Here is a 17,303-nt window from a genome sequence, read left to right as displayed (position 1 = left end):
TGCTGTCTCCATCGCCACACTCTGCTGCCATGTGCCACTTTCAGGTCTCTTCACACTGCTGGTGTGTTAAATTTTTTGACATAGGGTGCAGGCAGATTACGGGCCTCACATAGCTGCTGCCAGGCCCCTAATCTGCCATGGGCCCCTATATACCGCCTCCTCATGCTGCTGCCAAGTCTAGAGTCTGTCATGGGTCCCTGTACGGCCTCCCATTGCTGCTGTCTCCATCGCCACACTCTGCCATGTGCCACTTTCAGGTCTCTTCACACTGCTGGTGTGTTTAATTTTTTGACATAGGGTGCAGGCAGATTACGGGCCTCACATAGCTGCTGCCAGGCCCCTAATCTGCCATGGGCCCCTATATACCGCCTCCTCATGCTGCTGCCAAGTCCAGAGTCTCTCATGGGTCCCTGTACGGCCTCCCATTGCTGCTGTCTCCATCGCCACACTCTGCTGCCATGTGCCACTTTCAGGTCTCTTCACACTGCTGGTGTGTTAAATTTTTTGACATAGGGTGCAGGCAGATTACGGGCCTCACATAGCTGCTGCCAGGCCCCTAATCTGCCATGGGCCCCTATATACCGCCTCCTCATGCTGCTGCCAAGTCTAGAGTCTCTCATGGGTCCCTGTACGGCCTCCCATTGCTGCTGTCTCCATCGCCACACTCTGCTGCCATGTGCCACTTTCAGGTCTCTTCACACTGCTGGTGTGTTAAATTTTTTGACATAGGGTGCAGGCAGATTACGGGCCTCACATAGCTGCTGCCAGGCCCCTAATCTGCCATGGGCCCCTATAAACCGCCTCCTCATGCTGCTGCCAAGTCTAGAGTCTCTCATGGGTCCCTGTACGGCCTCCCATTGCTGCTGTCTCCATCGCCACACTCTGCTGCCATGTGCCACTTTCAGGTCTCTTCACACTGCTGGTGTGTTTAATTTTTTGACATAGGGTGCTGCAAGATAACGGGCCTCACATAGCTGCTGCCAGGCCCCTAATCTGCCATGGGCCCCTATATACCGCCTCCTCATGCTGCTGCCAAGTCCAGAGTCTCTCATGGGTCCCTGTACGGCCTCCCATTGCTGCTGTCTCCATCGCCACACTCTGCTGCCATGTGCCACTTTCAGGTCTCTTCACACTGCTGGTGTGTTAAATTTTTTGACATAGGGTGCAGGCAGATTACGGGCCTCACATAGCTGCTGCCAGGCCCCTAATCTGCCATGGGCCCCTATATACCGCCTCCTCATGCTGCTGCCAAGTCTAGAGTCTCTCATGGGTCCCTGTACGGCCTCCCATTGCTGCTGTCTCCATCGCCACACTCTGCTGCCATGTGCCACTTTCAGGTCTCTTCACACTGCTGGTGTGTTAAATTTTTTGACATAGGGTGCAGGCAGATTACGGGCCTCACATAGCTGCTGCCAGGCCCCTAATCTGCCATGGGCCCCTATATACCGCCTCCTCATGCTGCTGCCAAGTCTAGAGTCTCTCATGGGTCCCTGTACGGCCTCCCATTGCTGCTGTCTCCATCGCCACACTCTGCTGCCATGTGCCACTTTCAGGTCTCTTCACACTGCTGGTGTGTTAAATTTTTTGACATAGGGTGCAGGCAGATTACGGGCCTCACATAGCTGCTGCCAGGCCCCTAATCTGCCATGGGCCCCTATAAACCGCCTCCTCATGCTGCTGCCAAGTCTAGAGTCTCTCATGGGTCCCTGTACGGCCTCCCATTGCTGCTGTCTCCATCGCCACACTCTGCTGCCATGTGCCACTTTCAGGTCTCTTCACACTGCTGGTGTGTTTAATTTTTTGACATAGGGTGCTGCAAGATAACGGGCCTCACATAGCTGCTGCCAGGCCCCTAATCTGCCATGGGCCCCTATATACCGCCTCCTCATGCTGCTGCCAAGTCCAGAGTCTCTCATGGGTCCCTGTACGGCCTCCCATTGCTGCTGTCTCCATCGCCACACTCTGCTGCCATGTGCCACTTTCAGGTCTCCTTCACACTGCTGGTGTGTTAAATTTTTTGACATAGGGTGCAGGCAGATTACGGGCCTCACATAGCTGCTGCCAGGCCCCTAATCTGCCATGGGCCCCTATATACCGCCTCCTCATGCTGCTGCCAAGTCTAGAGTCTCTCATGGGTCCCTGTACGGCCTCCCATTGCTGCTGTCTCCATCGCCACACTCTGCTGCCATGTGCCACTTTCAGGTCTCTTCACACTGCTGGTGTGTTAAATTTTTTGACATAGGGTGCAGGCAGATTACGGGCCTCACATAGCTGCTGCCAGGCCCCTAATCTGCCATGGGCCCCTATAAACCGCCTCCTCATGCTGCTGCCAAGTCTAGAGTCTCTCATGGGTCCCTGTACGGCCTCCCATTGCTGCTGTCTCCATCGCCACACTCTGCTGCCATGTGCCACTTTCAGGTCTCTTCACACTGCTGGTGTGTTTAATTTTTTGACATAGGGTGCTGCAAGATAACGGGCCTCACATAGCTGCTGCCAGGCCCCTAATCTGCCATGGGCCCCTATATACCACCTCCTCATGCTGCTGCCAAGTCCAGAGTCTCTCATGGGTCCCTGTACGGCCTCCCATTGCTGCTGTCTCCATCGCCACACTCTGCTGCCATGTGCCACTTTCAGGTCTCTTCACACTGCTGGTGTGTTAAATTTTTTGACATAGGGTGCAGGCAGATTACGGGCCTCACATAGCTGCTGCCAGGCCCCTAATCTGCCATGGGCCCCTATATACCGCCTCCTCATGCTGCTGCCAAGTCTAGAGTCTGTCATGGGTCCCTGTACGGCCTCCCATTGCTGCTGTCTCCATCGCCACACTCTGCCATGTGCCACTTTCAGGTCTCTTCACACTGCTGGTGTGTTTAATTTTTTGACATAGGGTGCAGGCAGATTACGGGCCTCACATAGCTGCTGCCAGGCCCCTAATCTGCCATGGGCCCCTATATACCGCCTCCTCATGCTGCTGCCAAGTCCAGAGTCTCTCATGGGTCCCTGTACGGCCTCCCATTGCTGCTGTCTCCATCGCCACACTCTGCTGCCATGTGCCACTTTCAGGTCTCTTCACACTGCTGGTGTGTTAAATTTTTTGACATAGGGTGCAGGCAGATTACGGGCCTCACATAGCTGCTGCCAGGCCCCTAATCTGCCATGGGCCCCTATATACCGCCTCCTCATGCTGCTGCCAAGTCCAGAGTCTCTCATGGGTCCCTGTACGGCCTCCCATTGCTGCTGTCTCCATCGCCACACTCTGCTGCCATGTGCCACTTTCAGGTCTCCTTCACACTGCTGGTGTGTTAAATTTTTTGACATAGGGTGCAGGCAGATTACGGGCCTCACATAGCTGCTGCCAGGCCCCTAATCTGCCATGGGCCCCTATAAACCGCCTCCTCATGCTGCTGCCAAGTCTAGAGTCTCTCATGGGTCCCTGTACGGCCTCCCATTGCTGCTGTCTCCATCGCCACACTCTGCTGCCATGTGCCACTTTCAGGTCTCTTCACACTGCTGGTGTGTTAAATTTTTTGACATAGGGTGCAGGCAGATTACGGGCCTCACATAGCTGCTGCCAGGCCCCTAATCTGCCATGGGCCCCTATATACCGCCTCCTCATGCTGCTGCCAAGTCTAGAGTCTCTCATGGGTCCCTGTACGGCCTCCCATTGCTGCTGTCTCCATCGCCACACTCTGCTGCCATGTGCCACTTTCAGGTCTCTTCACACTGCTGGTGTGTTAAATTTTTTGACATAGGGTGCTGGCAGATTACGGGCCTCCCATTGCTGCTGCCAGACATGTAATCTGCCATGGGCCCCCGTACCGACTCCTCATGCTGTGACGTTGCAACAAGGTGTAATTCAACCCTACATATGTTAGACCGCCTTTACGAACAGCTAAAGGCCATCACAGATTTCCTGATGTTAAAAGCGGATAAAGGTACTCCCTGTGTAACTTAGATGTCAGCCATTGTCAGCTCATGTGTGACACCTGCGCTTGCTCAGGCCCTTTGAGGAGGCCACGCTATTCGTGAGTCGGCAGGACTATGGGATGAATGAGGTCAAATCGGCCATGGGCCCCCGTACCGCCTGTTCACGCTGATGCTGGTCCCACAGTGTGACCTGGGTCCCTGTACGGCCTCCCATTGCTTCCACTCTGCCATGTACCTCTTTGAAATCTCCTCACACTCCTGCGGTTGTCCATTTTGTCATAGGTTGCTGGCAGATTAGCGGCCTTCCATAGGTGCCGCCAGGCCCCATATCGACCATGGGCCCCCGTACCTCCTGGTCACGCTGCTGCTGAGCCCACAGTGTGACCTGGGTCCCTGTACGGCCTCCCATTGCTTCCACTCTGCCATGTGCCACTTTGAAATCTCCTCACACTCCTGCGGTTGTCCATTTTGTCATAGGTTGCTGGCAGATTACAGGCCTTCCATAGGTGCCACCAAGCCCCATATCGGCCATGGGCCCCCGTACCGCCTGGTCACGCTGCTGCTGGGCCCACAGTGTGACCTGGGTCCCTGTACCGCCTCCCATTGCTCCCACTCTGCCATGTGCCACTTTCAGGTCTCCTCACGCTCCTGCTGGTTTCCATTTTGTCATAGGTTGCTGTATGGCCTCCCATTGCTGCTGCCTCCACCGCCACACTGTGGCTCCAAACACTGGTTTTGGCCCCGTGACTGGCCAAAGGAGTGAAGTGTGCAGTGATTCTAAGATCGACGGCACTCATCTGCATGTCATACTGACAGACAGTATTATTTCTCTTCCCCAGCAGACTCCAAGGGCATTTAAATTAAAGGTACAGTGTTCTGCACTAATATTAAGTCTCTCTGAAGCCTAGAAACACCCTTTTTTAAGTTAAATTCACAGCGAATTTATTCGACTCGAATCGAATATTGTCCACGAATTCGCCGAATCAGTCGAATCAAATTTTTCATTTCTTCGCTCATCTCTAGTTATGACGAAATTTGATTTTGAAATTTTTTTTACTGGACAAGTTTAATAGCAAAAAGTAAAAAATAATGTTTTTTTTCACAAAATTGTTAGCCTTTTTTTGTTTATAGCGCAAAAAATAAAAACGGCAGAGGCGATCAAATACCACCAAAAGAAAGCTCCATTTGTGGGAAAAAAGGACATAAATTTCATTTGAGTGCAGTGCTGCATAACCGTGCAATTGTCAGTTAAACAACGCAGCGCTGTATCGCAAAAAATGGCCTGGTAAGTAGAGGGGGTAAATCCTGTGGAGGGCAAGTGGTTAAGGATCACATTTTTTGCCACAAGTTTGTGGAAAATTAAATTGTATTTTTTTTTTACACACAGCTGTCAATTAATAAGATATTTTTCACACACAGCATGGGCGTACTGAGAATTACACATCAAAATATATTCTGCTATTCCTCCTGAGTATGGGAATACAACATGTATGAGATTTTTTAGGAACTGCATAGAGGGCCCCAAAATCAATGCATCACCTCCAGGTTTGCAAGAGGCATTAGTATACATCTAATTTCCTGAGTACCTCTCACATTTTGGAAACCCTTGAGTACAAGGGCAGTAGAAACACCAACAAAATGAAACCATTTTGGAAAACTAACATCAAATAGCATTGGTAAGAGGTATGGTGAGTCTTTTGAAGATATCATTTATTGACACATGTCTTTGGAAAATAAAGAAAGATTTTTTTATTTTTTTACACAAAGCTGTCAATTAATAAGATATTCCTAACACACTGTATGGTCATACTTAGAATTACACCCCAAAACATATTCTGTTATTGCTGAGTATGGGGATACCATATACTGTATGTGAGAGTTTTTTTGCAGCTTAGACACATAGAGTGGCAATAAATTCAAGGAACACCTTCAAGTCATAGTAAAGGCGTAAATTTGAAAAAAAAAAAAAAAAAGAAGCTTATACTTACCTGGTCTGTGCAATGATATTGCACAGTGACCCCTTACCTACTCTTCTCCCCTATGGCTCCTGTTGCTCTCAGTCTGTCCTGTGAGAACAGGAAAAGAGAACAGCACTGCTGCAGACAGACTCAGCACTGGATCGATAGAGGATTCATGTCAGTATTTATTGTAAGTGCTGGGGGAAAAGCTAGTGGAAGGTTTTGTACCTTAATGCAAGTAATGCATTAAGATAAAAACCTTTTGGCTTTTGAATTACTTTCAGACTTTCAAGGGGTACAATTTATGCATCCATTTTCCTGACTACATATCACATTTTTGGAGGCCCTGGAGCACAAGAAGAAGTAGAAATACAAACAATGTGACCTCATTTTGGGGAGCAAACAACCAAACTCATTTTTTTAAGAGGCATGGTGAGTCTTTTGAAGACTTGTTTTTTGCCACAGGTTTTTGTGGAGAAAGAAAATGAAAATTATTTTTTACACAAAATTTGTCAATTTAATAAAATATTTCTTGCACACAGCATGATTGTACTTAGAATTTCACCATAAAACACATTCTGTTTTTCTGTGTATGGGGATACCACATTTGTAAGACTTTTTCAATGTTTGGACTGATTATGATTCAGACATAATCTTGTGTATTACAAAAATCAACCAACTGTATCAAAAACAGTGTACTATAATGGTGGCCTCTGTATGATTGGTCAGGGAATATAGTTTAGTGTAGCATAACCTACAGCAGTCCCCATTCCTATAATCCAAGAAAGTCATACCTACTGGTATGTGGCTGCTCCCCAGGAATGCCATGTTCACTGGTCAGGAAGTACAGGAGGCTGAACAAAGAGCTCCTGTGGTTTGTCTGCAGAGGATTGCTGGAACTGGTTTCTCACAGGAACATAGTCATTGGGATGTGCAGAAGGGTCAGTTCAGGCAGCAGGTAAAGACATGGTCAGAAAACAGGCAAAGGATTGGTCCAGACAGCAGGCAGAAATGTGGTCAATAAACAGGCCAAGGTCAATACAGGTGGCAGGCAGAAGCAACACTCCACTTGTGGGGAGGCTATACAGGACACTGTTGATGGCTGCAATGACTCTGGTGACACTGTACTGATGTGGTGATCAGGGATACTGTTTATAGCTGCACTGGCTCTGTTGATACTGTATTGATATGGCAGTGATCAAGGGCTCAGTTGATGGCTATACGAGTGATCAGGAACATTGTTGATGGCTTACACTGGTCTGGTGACATTGTGACTAGTGTGGCAGTAATCAGCAACACTGTTAATGGCTTACACTGGTGACACTGAGACTTGTGTGGCGGCAATCAGGAACACTATTGCTGACTTACACTGGTCTGGTGACACTAGGACTGGTGGGGCAGAAATCATGAACACTGTTGGTGACTTACACTGGTCTGGTGAAACTGCGACTGGTGGGGTGGTGATCAGGAACACTGTTGCTGGTTTCAATGGCTGTGGAGACCCTGGCACTGATGTGGCAGCAATCAGGAACACTGCTACTGGCTTACACTGGTCTGGTAAAACTGGGACTGGTGTAGCAGAGATCTGGAATACTGTCAATGGTGTAAACTAGTATAGAGACACTGGGACTGGTGTGGCAATGATCAGGAATATTGTTGCTGGTTTACACTGGTCTGGTCACACTGTAACTGGTGTGGTGGAGAAAAGGAACACTGTTGATGGCTTACATTGGTCTGGTGACACTGAGATTGGTGTAGGGAGATCAGGAACATTATTGCTGGCTGCAATGGGGTGGCAATACTGGTGCAGCAGTGATTAGGAACACTGGTGTTGACTGCCCTATTATGGTGATACGGGGACTGGTGTGATGGTGATCAGAGATGGTGTGACTCACTGCACTAATATGGTGACGCTTTGACTGGTGTGGTGGTGATTGAGGACACTGTGAGTGTCTGTTCTGACATACAGTAATATCAGAGCATCCAACCTTTGTACATGATCACCACCATAGCAGTACAATATCACCCTAGTGGCACAGCTCTGGTGACAGTGTGTTAAAAAAAATGATCAAAGTGATACTGCAGTGGTTATTGGTCAGAGACTCTGGCTGGCCGCACTGGAATACAGCATCATCAGTGCAGCCAGCCAATGTCTCTGATTACCAGACAGAGCCGTACAATATCTCCATAATGACACTGTACTGCAGGGAGGGTGTGATGGTTTTTATTATTTTTTTACACTCTGAGTGTTGATTACGGTGCTGATCACTGAAATGAACACTCTGTTCCCTCTCAAAGTTGATAGCTGTGAGAGCAAGTGGCTCAAAGACAACTTTTGTTTACAAGTGTGATTGCTGTGATTGGTCACTTGCTCAATTCATAGATTGTGTTCTACTCATTGAACCTGTAATAGAGCTTCTATGAATGGCGCAGCTAGGTGTAAAGAGTGGACATAGTCCAGCTCTCTTGAGAACCTGTGACAGGCCTTTCATTGTATTAATTCATCGCACTGCAAGATTTCCAGGAGGGGGGCTTGCAGGACAGAGGAAGCATTTCACTAACAGAAGAGGAATCAGCATGAGGGACACATCCTACTGACTGTAATTTACGTGTCTTTTGTGATTTTAGCAGCACTTAGGCTTTATTTTAAACCTCAACTCCCCCCCCCCATCCAGGTATTTGCTTAGCTCTTCCCAAAGGCCTCCTTCTGTGCTTACAACTTTCGGCCTAATTCACATTACAATGCAGTGACTGGTGTGTGGTGCAGTCCGGCAGGATCGTTGTGCTGTTGTGCCAATCTCAGCTCATTTATTGAAATATCGTTCTTTTTTTCACCACACACCATGCGCACATCACCATGATGCAGTAGTCTGAACTAGGCACACATGAGACAAGGTGTCAGGGACCATTTCGCCGTGCAGCCGTGCGACGGTGACAAATCCCTTTGGGTCGCGGCTGTGCGAGTGCACATGCGCGGGAGCATGCGTAGCACATGCGCAGAAGTGCGGAAGTGCGCACATGCGCAGTAGAGTCCACGTCACCGCTAGGCAGGCTATTTAAACCTGCAATACAGTACAATCAATGCCTTCTGGTCTACAACGTCCCTGCACTATTACCTGATCCTGTTGCTTGTATTTTGATCTGACCCTGACTAAGAAAGAACTCCGCCTGCACTGACCTTGGCTATCCCTGACCATCCGCTTGGCTGCTCCCTTGTACTTAATCTGCCCGCTTAATACTGACCCGGCTTGTCTGACTCTGCTGCATCTACTTACCTGCACATGCACCTGGCTTGCATCCTGACGGCTTCCATACTTACCTGCCGCTGCACCCACGGTCCTTCATCTGGCTTGCATCCTGACGTGTGCCATACTTAACTGCCACTGCACCCACGGTCCTTCATCTGGCCTGCATCCTGGTCACTGCCATACCTGCCTGCTACCGCATGCACGCTCCGGTGTCCGGTCCCAGTCTGCATCCTGATTGCCGCCATACCTGCCTGCTGCTGTGCCTACATTCCTGCATCCACCCTGACCTGCATCCGGATCTCCTGGGTCTTCAGCTACCTGCCGCCAGCTCCAGATCCACCCGGCACTCGTGCCACTCCTGGCTCTGCGCCCTCTGTTTCCACTATCAGGGGCTCCGAGCGGGGGTCATAAGAGGACGCCTTCTCTCCACATCTTGCTCCCCAACCAGGTACATGACACAAGGCATTTTATGATGAGACTGCACTGGAAAAGCCACCCAATGCAATCCCACTGCACCTGGTGTGACTGGAACCTCCTTCCTTACATCTTTTCTGTCACATACCTCACCATAAAACTAAATGAAGCCATAAGCTTACTGGACAAGATTTCAACAAATCTTTTAGACTTCCTTCAGTTACCCTGCTGTTCTTACCATTGGAGCTTTAAAAAGACTAAAATCTATTATGTGATAATTATCTAGCATCTACAAAAAAGTATCCCATAGGGCAGTGGTGGGCAACTGTGGCCCTCCAGCTGTCATGGAACTACATGTCCCATGAGGCATTGAAAGGCTGACAGTTGCATCACGACTCGCAGAGGCATGATGGGACTAGTAGTTCCACAACATCTGGAGGGCCACAGTTTGCCCACCCCTGCCATAGGGTGCTCTTTGTACAAGCATGCAATGGAAATAAATCTGAAGAATTAGAGGATAAAGACAAACAGATCTCACCACCACTGGCAAACTCATGCTTCGATTCCTCGGTGTTCCTTCCTGTTAATCAAAACATTAAAATAAGACTTAGAGGAGGACAATATCAGTCATTTAGCATAGGCTTTGATTTAACAGCCTTAGAAGAAATTTGTCTTGAAGCTCAAACTGAAGTGTGTGAAATTTTAACAGCCAATTACAAATTCCAAAATCCTTAGTGAGCCAATTACCATAATCAATAAAGAATTCTAATTACAGGAAGACTCATTAAGTATTCTTGAATGGCAAGACCACTTACTGTTATCTCACATATATATTCTTATTATTATAGCCAAATTTACCACCCTAACTCCTCCCACAGTTTATACACTACATAGACAGTAATATACAAAAACGTGCGGATTGTACCCGATTGGTGTGCTATTACTTTGTGGAACGTTTCGCCAAATGGTTCACGAAATATCGCCGTTTTTGTGGTGAAATTGGTCCCATAGGAATGAATGGCGGAATGTTCAAAACTAGAGTGGGAGCTGACAAAAGCTAGAGTGGGAGCTGAAAAATCAGGACATGATTTCTAAACTGCCATCACTCCCTTATTTTGAAGCCCACCTACACAAATATACCCACTTATATCAAAACGTTCAGCTATCCCTGCTGCCACTAAAAATGTCCACAGCTAAGCCATAGTCCTGATAGTTTTCACAATGTGACCATTTGTTTGCAACTCACGCCGCCCATTGATATTCATTGAAACTCCACTCCAGCCACCTCAAATTTGAAGGGCAATTTTTAAACTGTGCCTTCATTTTTAATATTTCAGAGACATACTCTGCATCAAAATGTAGGTATGGGTCTTGTGATTCTCGCAATATGAAGCTCTTCAGTGTAGGATTTATCATTTTTAAACTACAACCGTTTGAATATGGCAACCGCCAGTGAAGTGAGCAAGTTGGAGCAGTTTGTTTTTAACTGCTCTTCTCTTCCCTTGCTGTAGAGTGAGTTGCCATAGGAACCCAGATGTGTGAGCAGGCAGCAGAGTGACAAAAGCTAGAGTGTGAGCTGAAAAATCAGGACATGATTTCTAAACTGCCACCACTCCCTCATCTTCAAGCCCTAGAATACTGGTGGAGGCAAGAACACTTCACACAATTTCCCCAGAAATTGTAGCTTTTCTAGTTAACAAATGATTTCTCTGTATATCAGCATAACCTAGCAGCATATTGTTATCACAACAGTACCTGTTTGCCATGGACACAGGCCATCAATGTGTCTGGACTCGCATTGCTGACCACGTGCCAGAGGTAATTCTGCTCTAGTTGGTCATACTTAAGGGAAAATGTCATAGCTATCCCACCAGTCAGGTTCACAAAGGCTTCTTCAGGGTACCCCATGTGCAAGTTTTGGTATGAACCCAAAAGTCTATAATACAAAAGAAATAAAAGTGTTTACTATTATTATTAATATTATTAGTTAGGTTAACAAGTCATTGGGTTATTGTTCTTTGACATCAAATGTCAGTATTTAAATTTTCAGGGAATCCCAAGTGCCAATGAAAAAAGTTCTGTGCTAGGAAGACAGGTTAATATGATTGTTCTGGGACCCCAAGTGTCATTTTTCTGCAACCCCATGTGGCAATGTGTCATTTTTCCTGGAAAGTATCAGTGTTTAATTGTTCTGGAATGCCAAGCGTCAAAATGTCATTGTTCTAGGATCCCAAATTCCAGATTGTCATTGTTCTGGGTCCCCAAGTGTCAGTATGTCGTTTTTCTAAAAATCAAAGTGTCAGTGAATCATCTTTCTGGTACCCAGTTACCTGTGTGTCATTGTGGTAAGACCCAAGTGCCAGTTTGTCATTGTTCTGGGGCCCCAAGTGTCAATGCATAATTTTCCTGAAACCCCATTTGGCAATCTCTTCCAGGACCCCCAAAGCATCATTGTGTCATTGTTCTGGGACCCCAAGTGTCAGTGTCTCATTTTCTGGAATTCCATGTGTCAGTGTATCATTGATCTGAGGCACCAGTAGTCAGTGTGTCATTGTTTTGGGACTAGCTAATTTGGCTTGAATGTTTGCTATCTGCTGGTTATTACTCAGTACTACAACTCAGGACTCTGTTGTGCACACCTACCCTTATTAGCAGGCTTTAAAGGGACGGCAAAATTTCAAGCCTGATCAATAGGTTTTTTTTATTTGCTTGTTTGTGTTTCTTTGCTCCTGCCCCAAATAGAGGTCTGTCTCTGACTTCTGTCTGATTGTTTCATGCCTTGGATTTTCCCTATAGATTGTTTGAGCTGGTTTGTGCTGGGTTGGGTCTTTGCTTGTCTTTGACCTCATTACTCCTTTAACTGTCTGGATCATGGACTCTGTCTATTTGCTCTTAACCTGACCATCAGTTGCTGACTTGTCACATACTCTGACCATCTCTGTGACAATTTATACCATACTAGAATCTGTACTTCCTGTCATCAGCTGTTGTCCCTGGTGACACAGAGGGGTTTATTTACTAAAGCTGGAGAGTCCAAAATCAGACTCCCTTCTGCATAGAAACCAATCAGCTTCTAACCTCAGCTTGTTCAATGAAGCTTTGGCAATGAAACCTGGAAGCTGATTGGTTTCTATGCAGAAGGGCGTCTGATTTTGGACTCTCCAGCTTTAGTAAATAAACCCCAGAGAGTCTACTGATGCTTTTCAAAGGCAGGGCTATCCTTTAGGCTGCATCCTCCTGGGTTTTGTTTTTAGCCAAAACCCTCTTAAAATGTATCTCTGACAACCAGGTAATGGCTTAAAAAGTCATTTTTTTTATCTTAAAACATTTTCTTTTAGATTTAAAGTGGAGAAGGGTTAGATGTCCTGTTATGTTTTTATTGTTATCTATGTCCCTGTTAGGGAGATTTACCTTCTCTATTAGTCCTGGTGATCCCTGCCACTGTAATTGAAATTAAGAGAAAATGCAAAAATGGAACCAGATCTGGAATAGGGAAGGAAAGGCTCTAATTGAGACATGCACACTGGTGACAGAAAGTGGAGGATTTTCCCTCACATTAGAGTTTTTTTTTGTATTTCTCTTTGGGTCTACATGAGAGGAAATTAGGGGATATCTCTCCAATGGGACACAGATGACAAAAAAAGCAAAAAAAAAAAGAAAACAGGTGTTTTGGTACTTTCCCAAAATAAGTTTTAGATATACTTTAAGACATATTGTGGAATCCAATTCATCTGGATAATGTTAACTGCTTAGCTAAAACAATGAGACCAAGTGATCTAACTTTGTCTTAAGAGTCATCAAAAAGCCAAAAACAATTACTTTGCATAGGCTTTTTCCAAGAGACAGGGCCAGAATTCATAGGCAGAGGATGGTCGAACGTATAGGAGCTCTCCATTCATAAATGGCAGCATATCATCTATGACAATGTCCACCCATTCTCCAAGATGCCACAACTAAAGAAAAAAAAATTGTTATTATATTAATATTTAAAATGTTAAACCTTTTGCAAAAGACTGATCTAAACCCAATCAATAAAATCTTATATAAGTTTTAATATGTTAATGTAATTCCAAAAGTTGTTTTCAATATTTTTAAATCAACAATTTTCTATAAAATAATACCAAGTGATCCTAAAATGAAAGTCTTTGTCAATGCACTTTCTGGTATAGAGTGACAACACTCTGTCCCTGTCTCCTAATTGTGCTCTTGGGTGGTCACCCTATCACATGGGTGAAGACAATTTTATGAAAAAAAAAAAAAATCAACATCTACATTATTTTCTCTATCTTCCAAATCAATTGCGGCTGCTATGACTGATACAATTTAAAAATCTCTCCTCAATCTGTGGCACATAAGATCCCTAGATTTAATTAATAATATTTTCATGCCTTACCCTGAAATGGAAGATCCCAGCATAATTTGCATCATACGCTTGATCTTTTGGCATGATGTTCTGCAGTAATTTTGGCTTCAGCGTGAGAGCCCCCATTGCACAGAGGAACCAACAGTTACCTGTAAATCAACAGTACAAACTAGTTATTCTTGTTAAGTGCACAGTCATCCTAATGTAAGAAAGATACAAACTATGTAATTGTCTAATATCATACACTAAAATATATAACATTGCTACCCCTCTCTGCCAATCCCTCCACTGGCTTCCACTCACTCAATGAATAAAATTCAAAATACTAACAACAACTTACAAAGCCATCTACAACTCTGCCCCCAGCTCCATCACCAACCTGGTCTCAAAATATCAACCAAACCGCTCTCTTTGATACTCCCAAGACCTTCTGCTCTCTAGTTCCCATGTCACCTCCTCCCATGCTCACCTCCAGGACTTTTCCTGAGCTTCTTCCATCCTATGGAACTCTCTACCCCAATCTTTCCGACTGTCTCCTAATCTATCCACCTTTAGACGATCCCTGAAAACCTTTCTCTTTAAAGAAGTCTCTCCTGCTTCTACCTAGTAAACCGCCATTTATTTTCTCCATCAGCTCATCCCCCCACAACTATTACCTTTTGTATCACTCAACCCTTCCTCCTAGATTGTAAGCTCTAACGAGCAGGGCCCTCTGTTTTCTCTTGTACCAAATTGTATTGTAACTGTAATGTCCTTCATTTTGTAAAGCGCTGCGCAAACTGTTGGCGCTATATAAATCCTGTATAATAATAAATAATAATAATATAACTTTCTTTCCCATAGGGAAGGATTATGAAAACGACGAAGAGGCATGCTTAGCAGCTAAAGTAGACACAAATACTTGGGGATCCTATTGCATTTAAATACAATATTTCAATTGTATGTACTATAATACATTTTGTGGAATATGTGACTGTAGAAAAACTATACATTTTTAAGTGCAGTGTGGTCATCATTTTTTTAAATCAATACCATGAGCCTCTGACCTCCTATTTTGGCTTTGCAGTAATTATTTTCTTTTCAGGATGTGATTAGTAACCCCATGGCCAACCCTAAGCCTGGAGAACAAAGGCACGCCCTTTGGGTCTGGATCATGAACAGAGACCTTCTTGTCATGGGTGGCCCAACTGTTAGCTAAGCTATGACCAGTAATTCTCTAAGGATCATTTTACCATGCAAAAGCCAACATTGATTCACAGTTGTGATATTTCAGAGACCTTTTTTACCCCACTTCTCCTGAAAATGTAATGGGGAAGCAGACTGAGCTGGTTGGACTTGAATGCCGTCCAGCTTCTTTTATTTGATTCCAAAATGTTTCAAGATCAGTTGGGAGATTTAACTCCACTGGTGTGTTCTGGGTCTGCCCCAGAACAATACATCCATCCTTGGTTTTATAAAATTACTTGTTTTTGGTTAAACTCTTTTCTTGCCTATTTATTACATCTGAAATACTAATTTATTACTCAAAAAAACCTAATTATAAAGTATCCAATATACCTTGCCTCCTAACTCCAAAACCTAGGACAAATGTTCACCAAAACACTACACCCAACTTTATATCTGAACCTACCCTAAACATATTGTGACAGTGTGGTGATCTGTCACGATCAGGGGCGGACTGACCATTTGGAAACTCGGGCACTGCCCGAGGGCCCAGGGTCAGTAGGGGGCCCCATGAGATTCCCTGGTACCTTTTTCATAGGCTTTTTTGAGTTTGGGCAAGGACACAGGGGCCCCATGATCCCCTATTGCCCGGGGGCCCCATGAGTTGTCAGTCCGCCCCTGGTCACAATGTAAAAAGGATATTTCACCCAGGATTCTCAACAAGGCAGGTTGAGGGGCTCCAGGATGCTTATTTAAGTTGGAGTAAACTGTGTTTTCAGTTTCCTCGGTTCTTTGCAAAACTCTGTTGGGACCTGGAGCTTGGAAATTTCACAGTCATCTGGGTCAGAGGAAATTTCCAATCCTGGGACCAGGTTTTGGGAATGGCCAGGATACTAATTGGGCAGGTGTGTGTGGGCCTCCTATAGAGTCAGGACCAGGGTTCTGGGCTCCACCCTCCCAAGGAGTCCATGTGGGTGCAAGGGAGCAGCCACAAGTGTGCATGGTGGCACAGCATAGTCTGACAGAGAAGACAGGGCCCCAGCGCTGTGGGCTGGAGAAGCAGGAATGCTGTGAAAGGGTGCTAACAAAGGTGCAGCGTTTTGTATGTGAATGGTCAAGAGGACCAAGGCATAAAGCCTGAGCAGCGGTGCCGCTAAAGAGAGCCAGGAGGCTGAATCTTTTTTCTTTGGCATTGATGGTGGATACCACTGCATGAGAAACCTAGATTGTATGGAACTTTCTTTTAAATAAAGCTGGACAGAAACACCCTTTAAAAACAAGAAAGCAAGTGCCTGTGTGCTTTAAAAAGTCTATCCTTGATGCTAGTTCTCACCATATGTAAAATCAATCCCCTTACAATAAACAGAACCTAACCTTTAGCATTTTTACTATAACCCCAATACTTGCATATTTTTCTATTATTGACAGAGAAAATTAAAATCACATGTATTGCCTTAATAAATGAATATACACAAAAAGGTTCCTCAGAATTTCTTAGAACATTCAACATTCCAACATTCAGAGTTCACTTCTAGGCACTGCACCTACAGCAGCCAACCCATTAAGGGCAAGCTGCAGTTCACAGCAAGATGGGGGTAAAAGGACAACAACATTTGCTCTTTGCAGAGATGTTACCATATACCAGATATCTTTTTGTTGTAACAATCTCTACAGCTGAGGTTTATCCTTACCTAGTTTCTTACTCTGTAAAATATCAAATAAGCTTGTACCATCGACTATCAGATGTGGCCTTTTACCATATTCCTATGCATCAGAAAGAAAACAATATTTGTTAGTTTAGATCTTTTTAATAAATGAATAAAAAGCAACAACCAAACATAGAAGAACCAGTACAGTCAAAGTTGATATGTTAGTTTATGGTAGTCGTTAAAGTGTTAAATCATGTAGCGGTGGTTTCTCTCAAGTCTCTCGAGGACCAGAAGACATGGGTTCTCAGGTCTTCTCACCAAATGCCAGGACCAATATAAATATATCCCACTCTCTTGTTAAAATTATTTTATGTTATACAGAATTACTGAAATTCTGTGCGGGTAATGCTTCAAAATAAAACTTTAAAAAAGTTGTAGACGGATTAATATTACCTTATTAGGGGATCAAACATTATGAAGTTTTATTCTGAAGCACTAGCAGCGCAGCATTTCATTATTTAATAGTTTTACTTTAGTTGTGGAAACACAATTTCATGCTAGCCGCGGCTAACATACCTTT

General features: G+C 45.2%; 1 protein-coding gene across 2 annotated transcripts in view; it reads right to left on the bottom strand.

The window, feature by feature from the left end:
* Nucleotides 1-17,303, bottom strand: part of LOC149456445 (calpain-13-like) — a 112,768-nt gene that overhangs the window by 62,534 nt on the left and 32,931 nt on the right. For both annotated transcript variants that reach the window (XM_089685117.1, XM_089685118.1), the window contains exons 3-7: nucleotides 16,766-16,838; nucleotides 13,941-14,059; nucleotides 13,367-13,500; nucleotides 11,303-11,483; nucleotides 10,086-10,127 (exon numbers count right to left, since the gene is read on the bottom strand). In XM_089685117.1, coding sequence (XP_089541243.1) covers nucleotides 10,086-10,127; nucleotides 11,303-11,483; nucleotides 13,367-13,500; nucleotides 13,941-14,059; nucleotides 16,766-16,838 — 549 coding nt within the window. The remainder of the gene's footprint in view (nucleotides 1-10,085; nucleotides 10,128-11,302; nucleotides 11,484-13,366; nucleotides 13,501-13,940; nucleotides 14,060-16,765; nucleotides 16,839-17,303) is intronic.

Source organism: Staurois parvus, unplaced genomic scaffold, assembly GCF_062004578.1.
Source record: "Staurois parvus isolate SC_StPar_1 unplaced genomic scaffold, SC_StPar_1.0 ptg000362l, whole genome shotgun sequence".
Classification (NCBI taxonomy): Eukaryota; Metazoa; Chordata; class Amphibia; order Anura; family Ranidae; genus Staurois; species Staurois parvus.
Note: the sequence above shows the minus strand (reverse complement) of the source record. Positions and strands in the feature narration are given on the sequence as shown.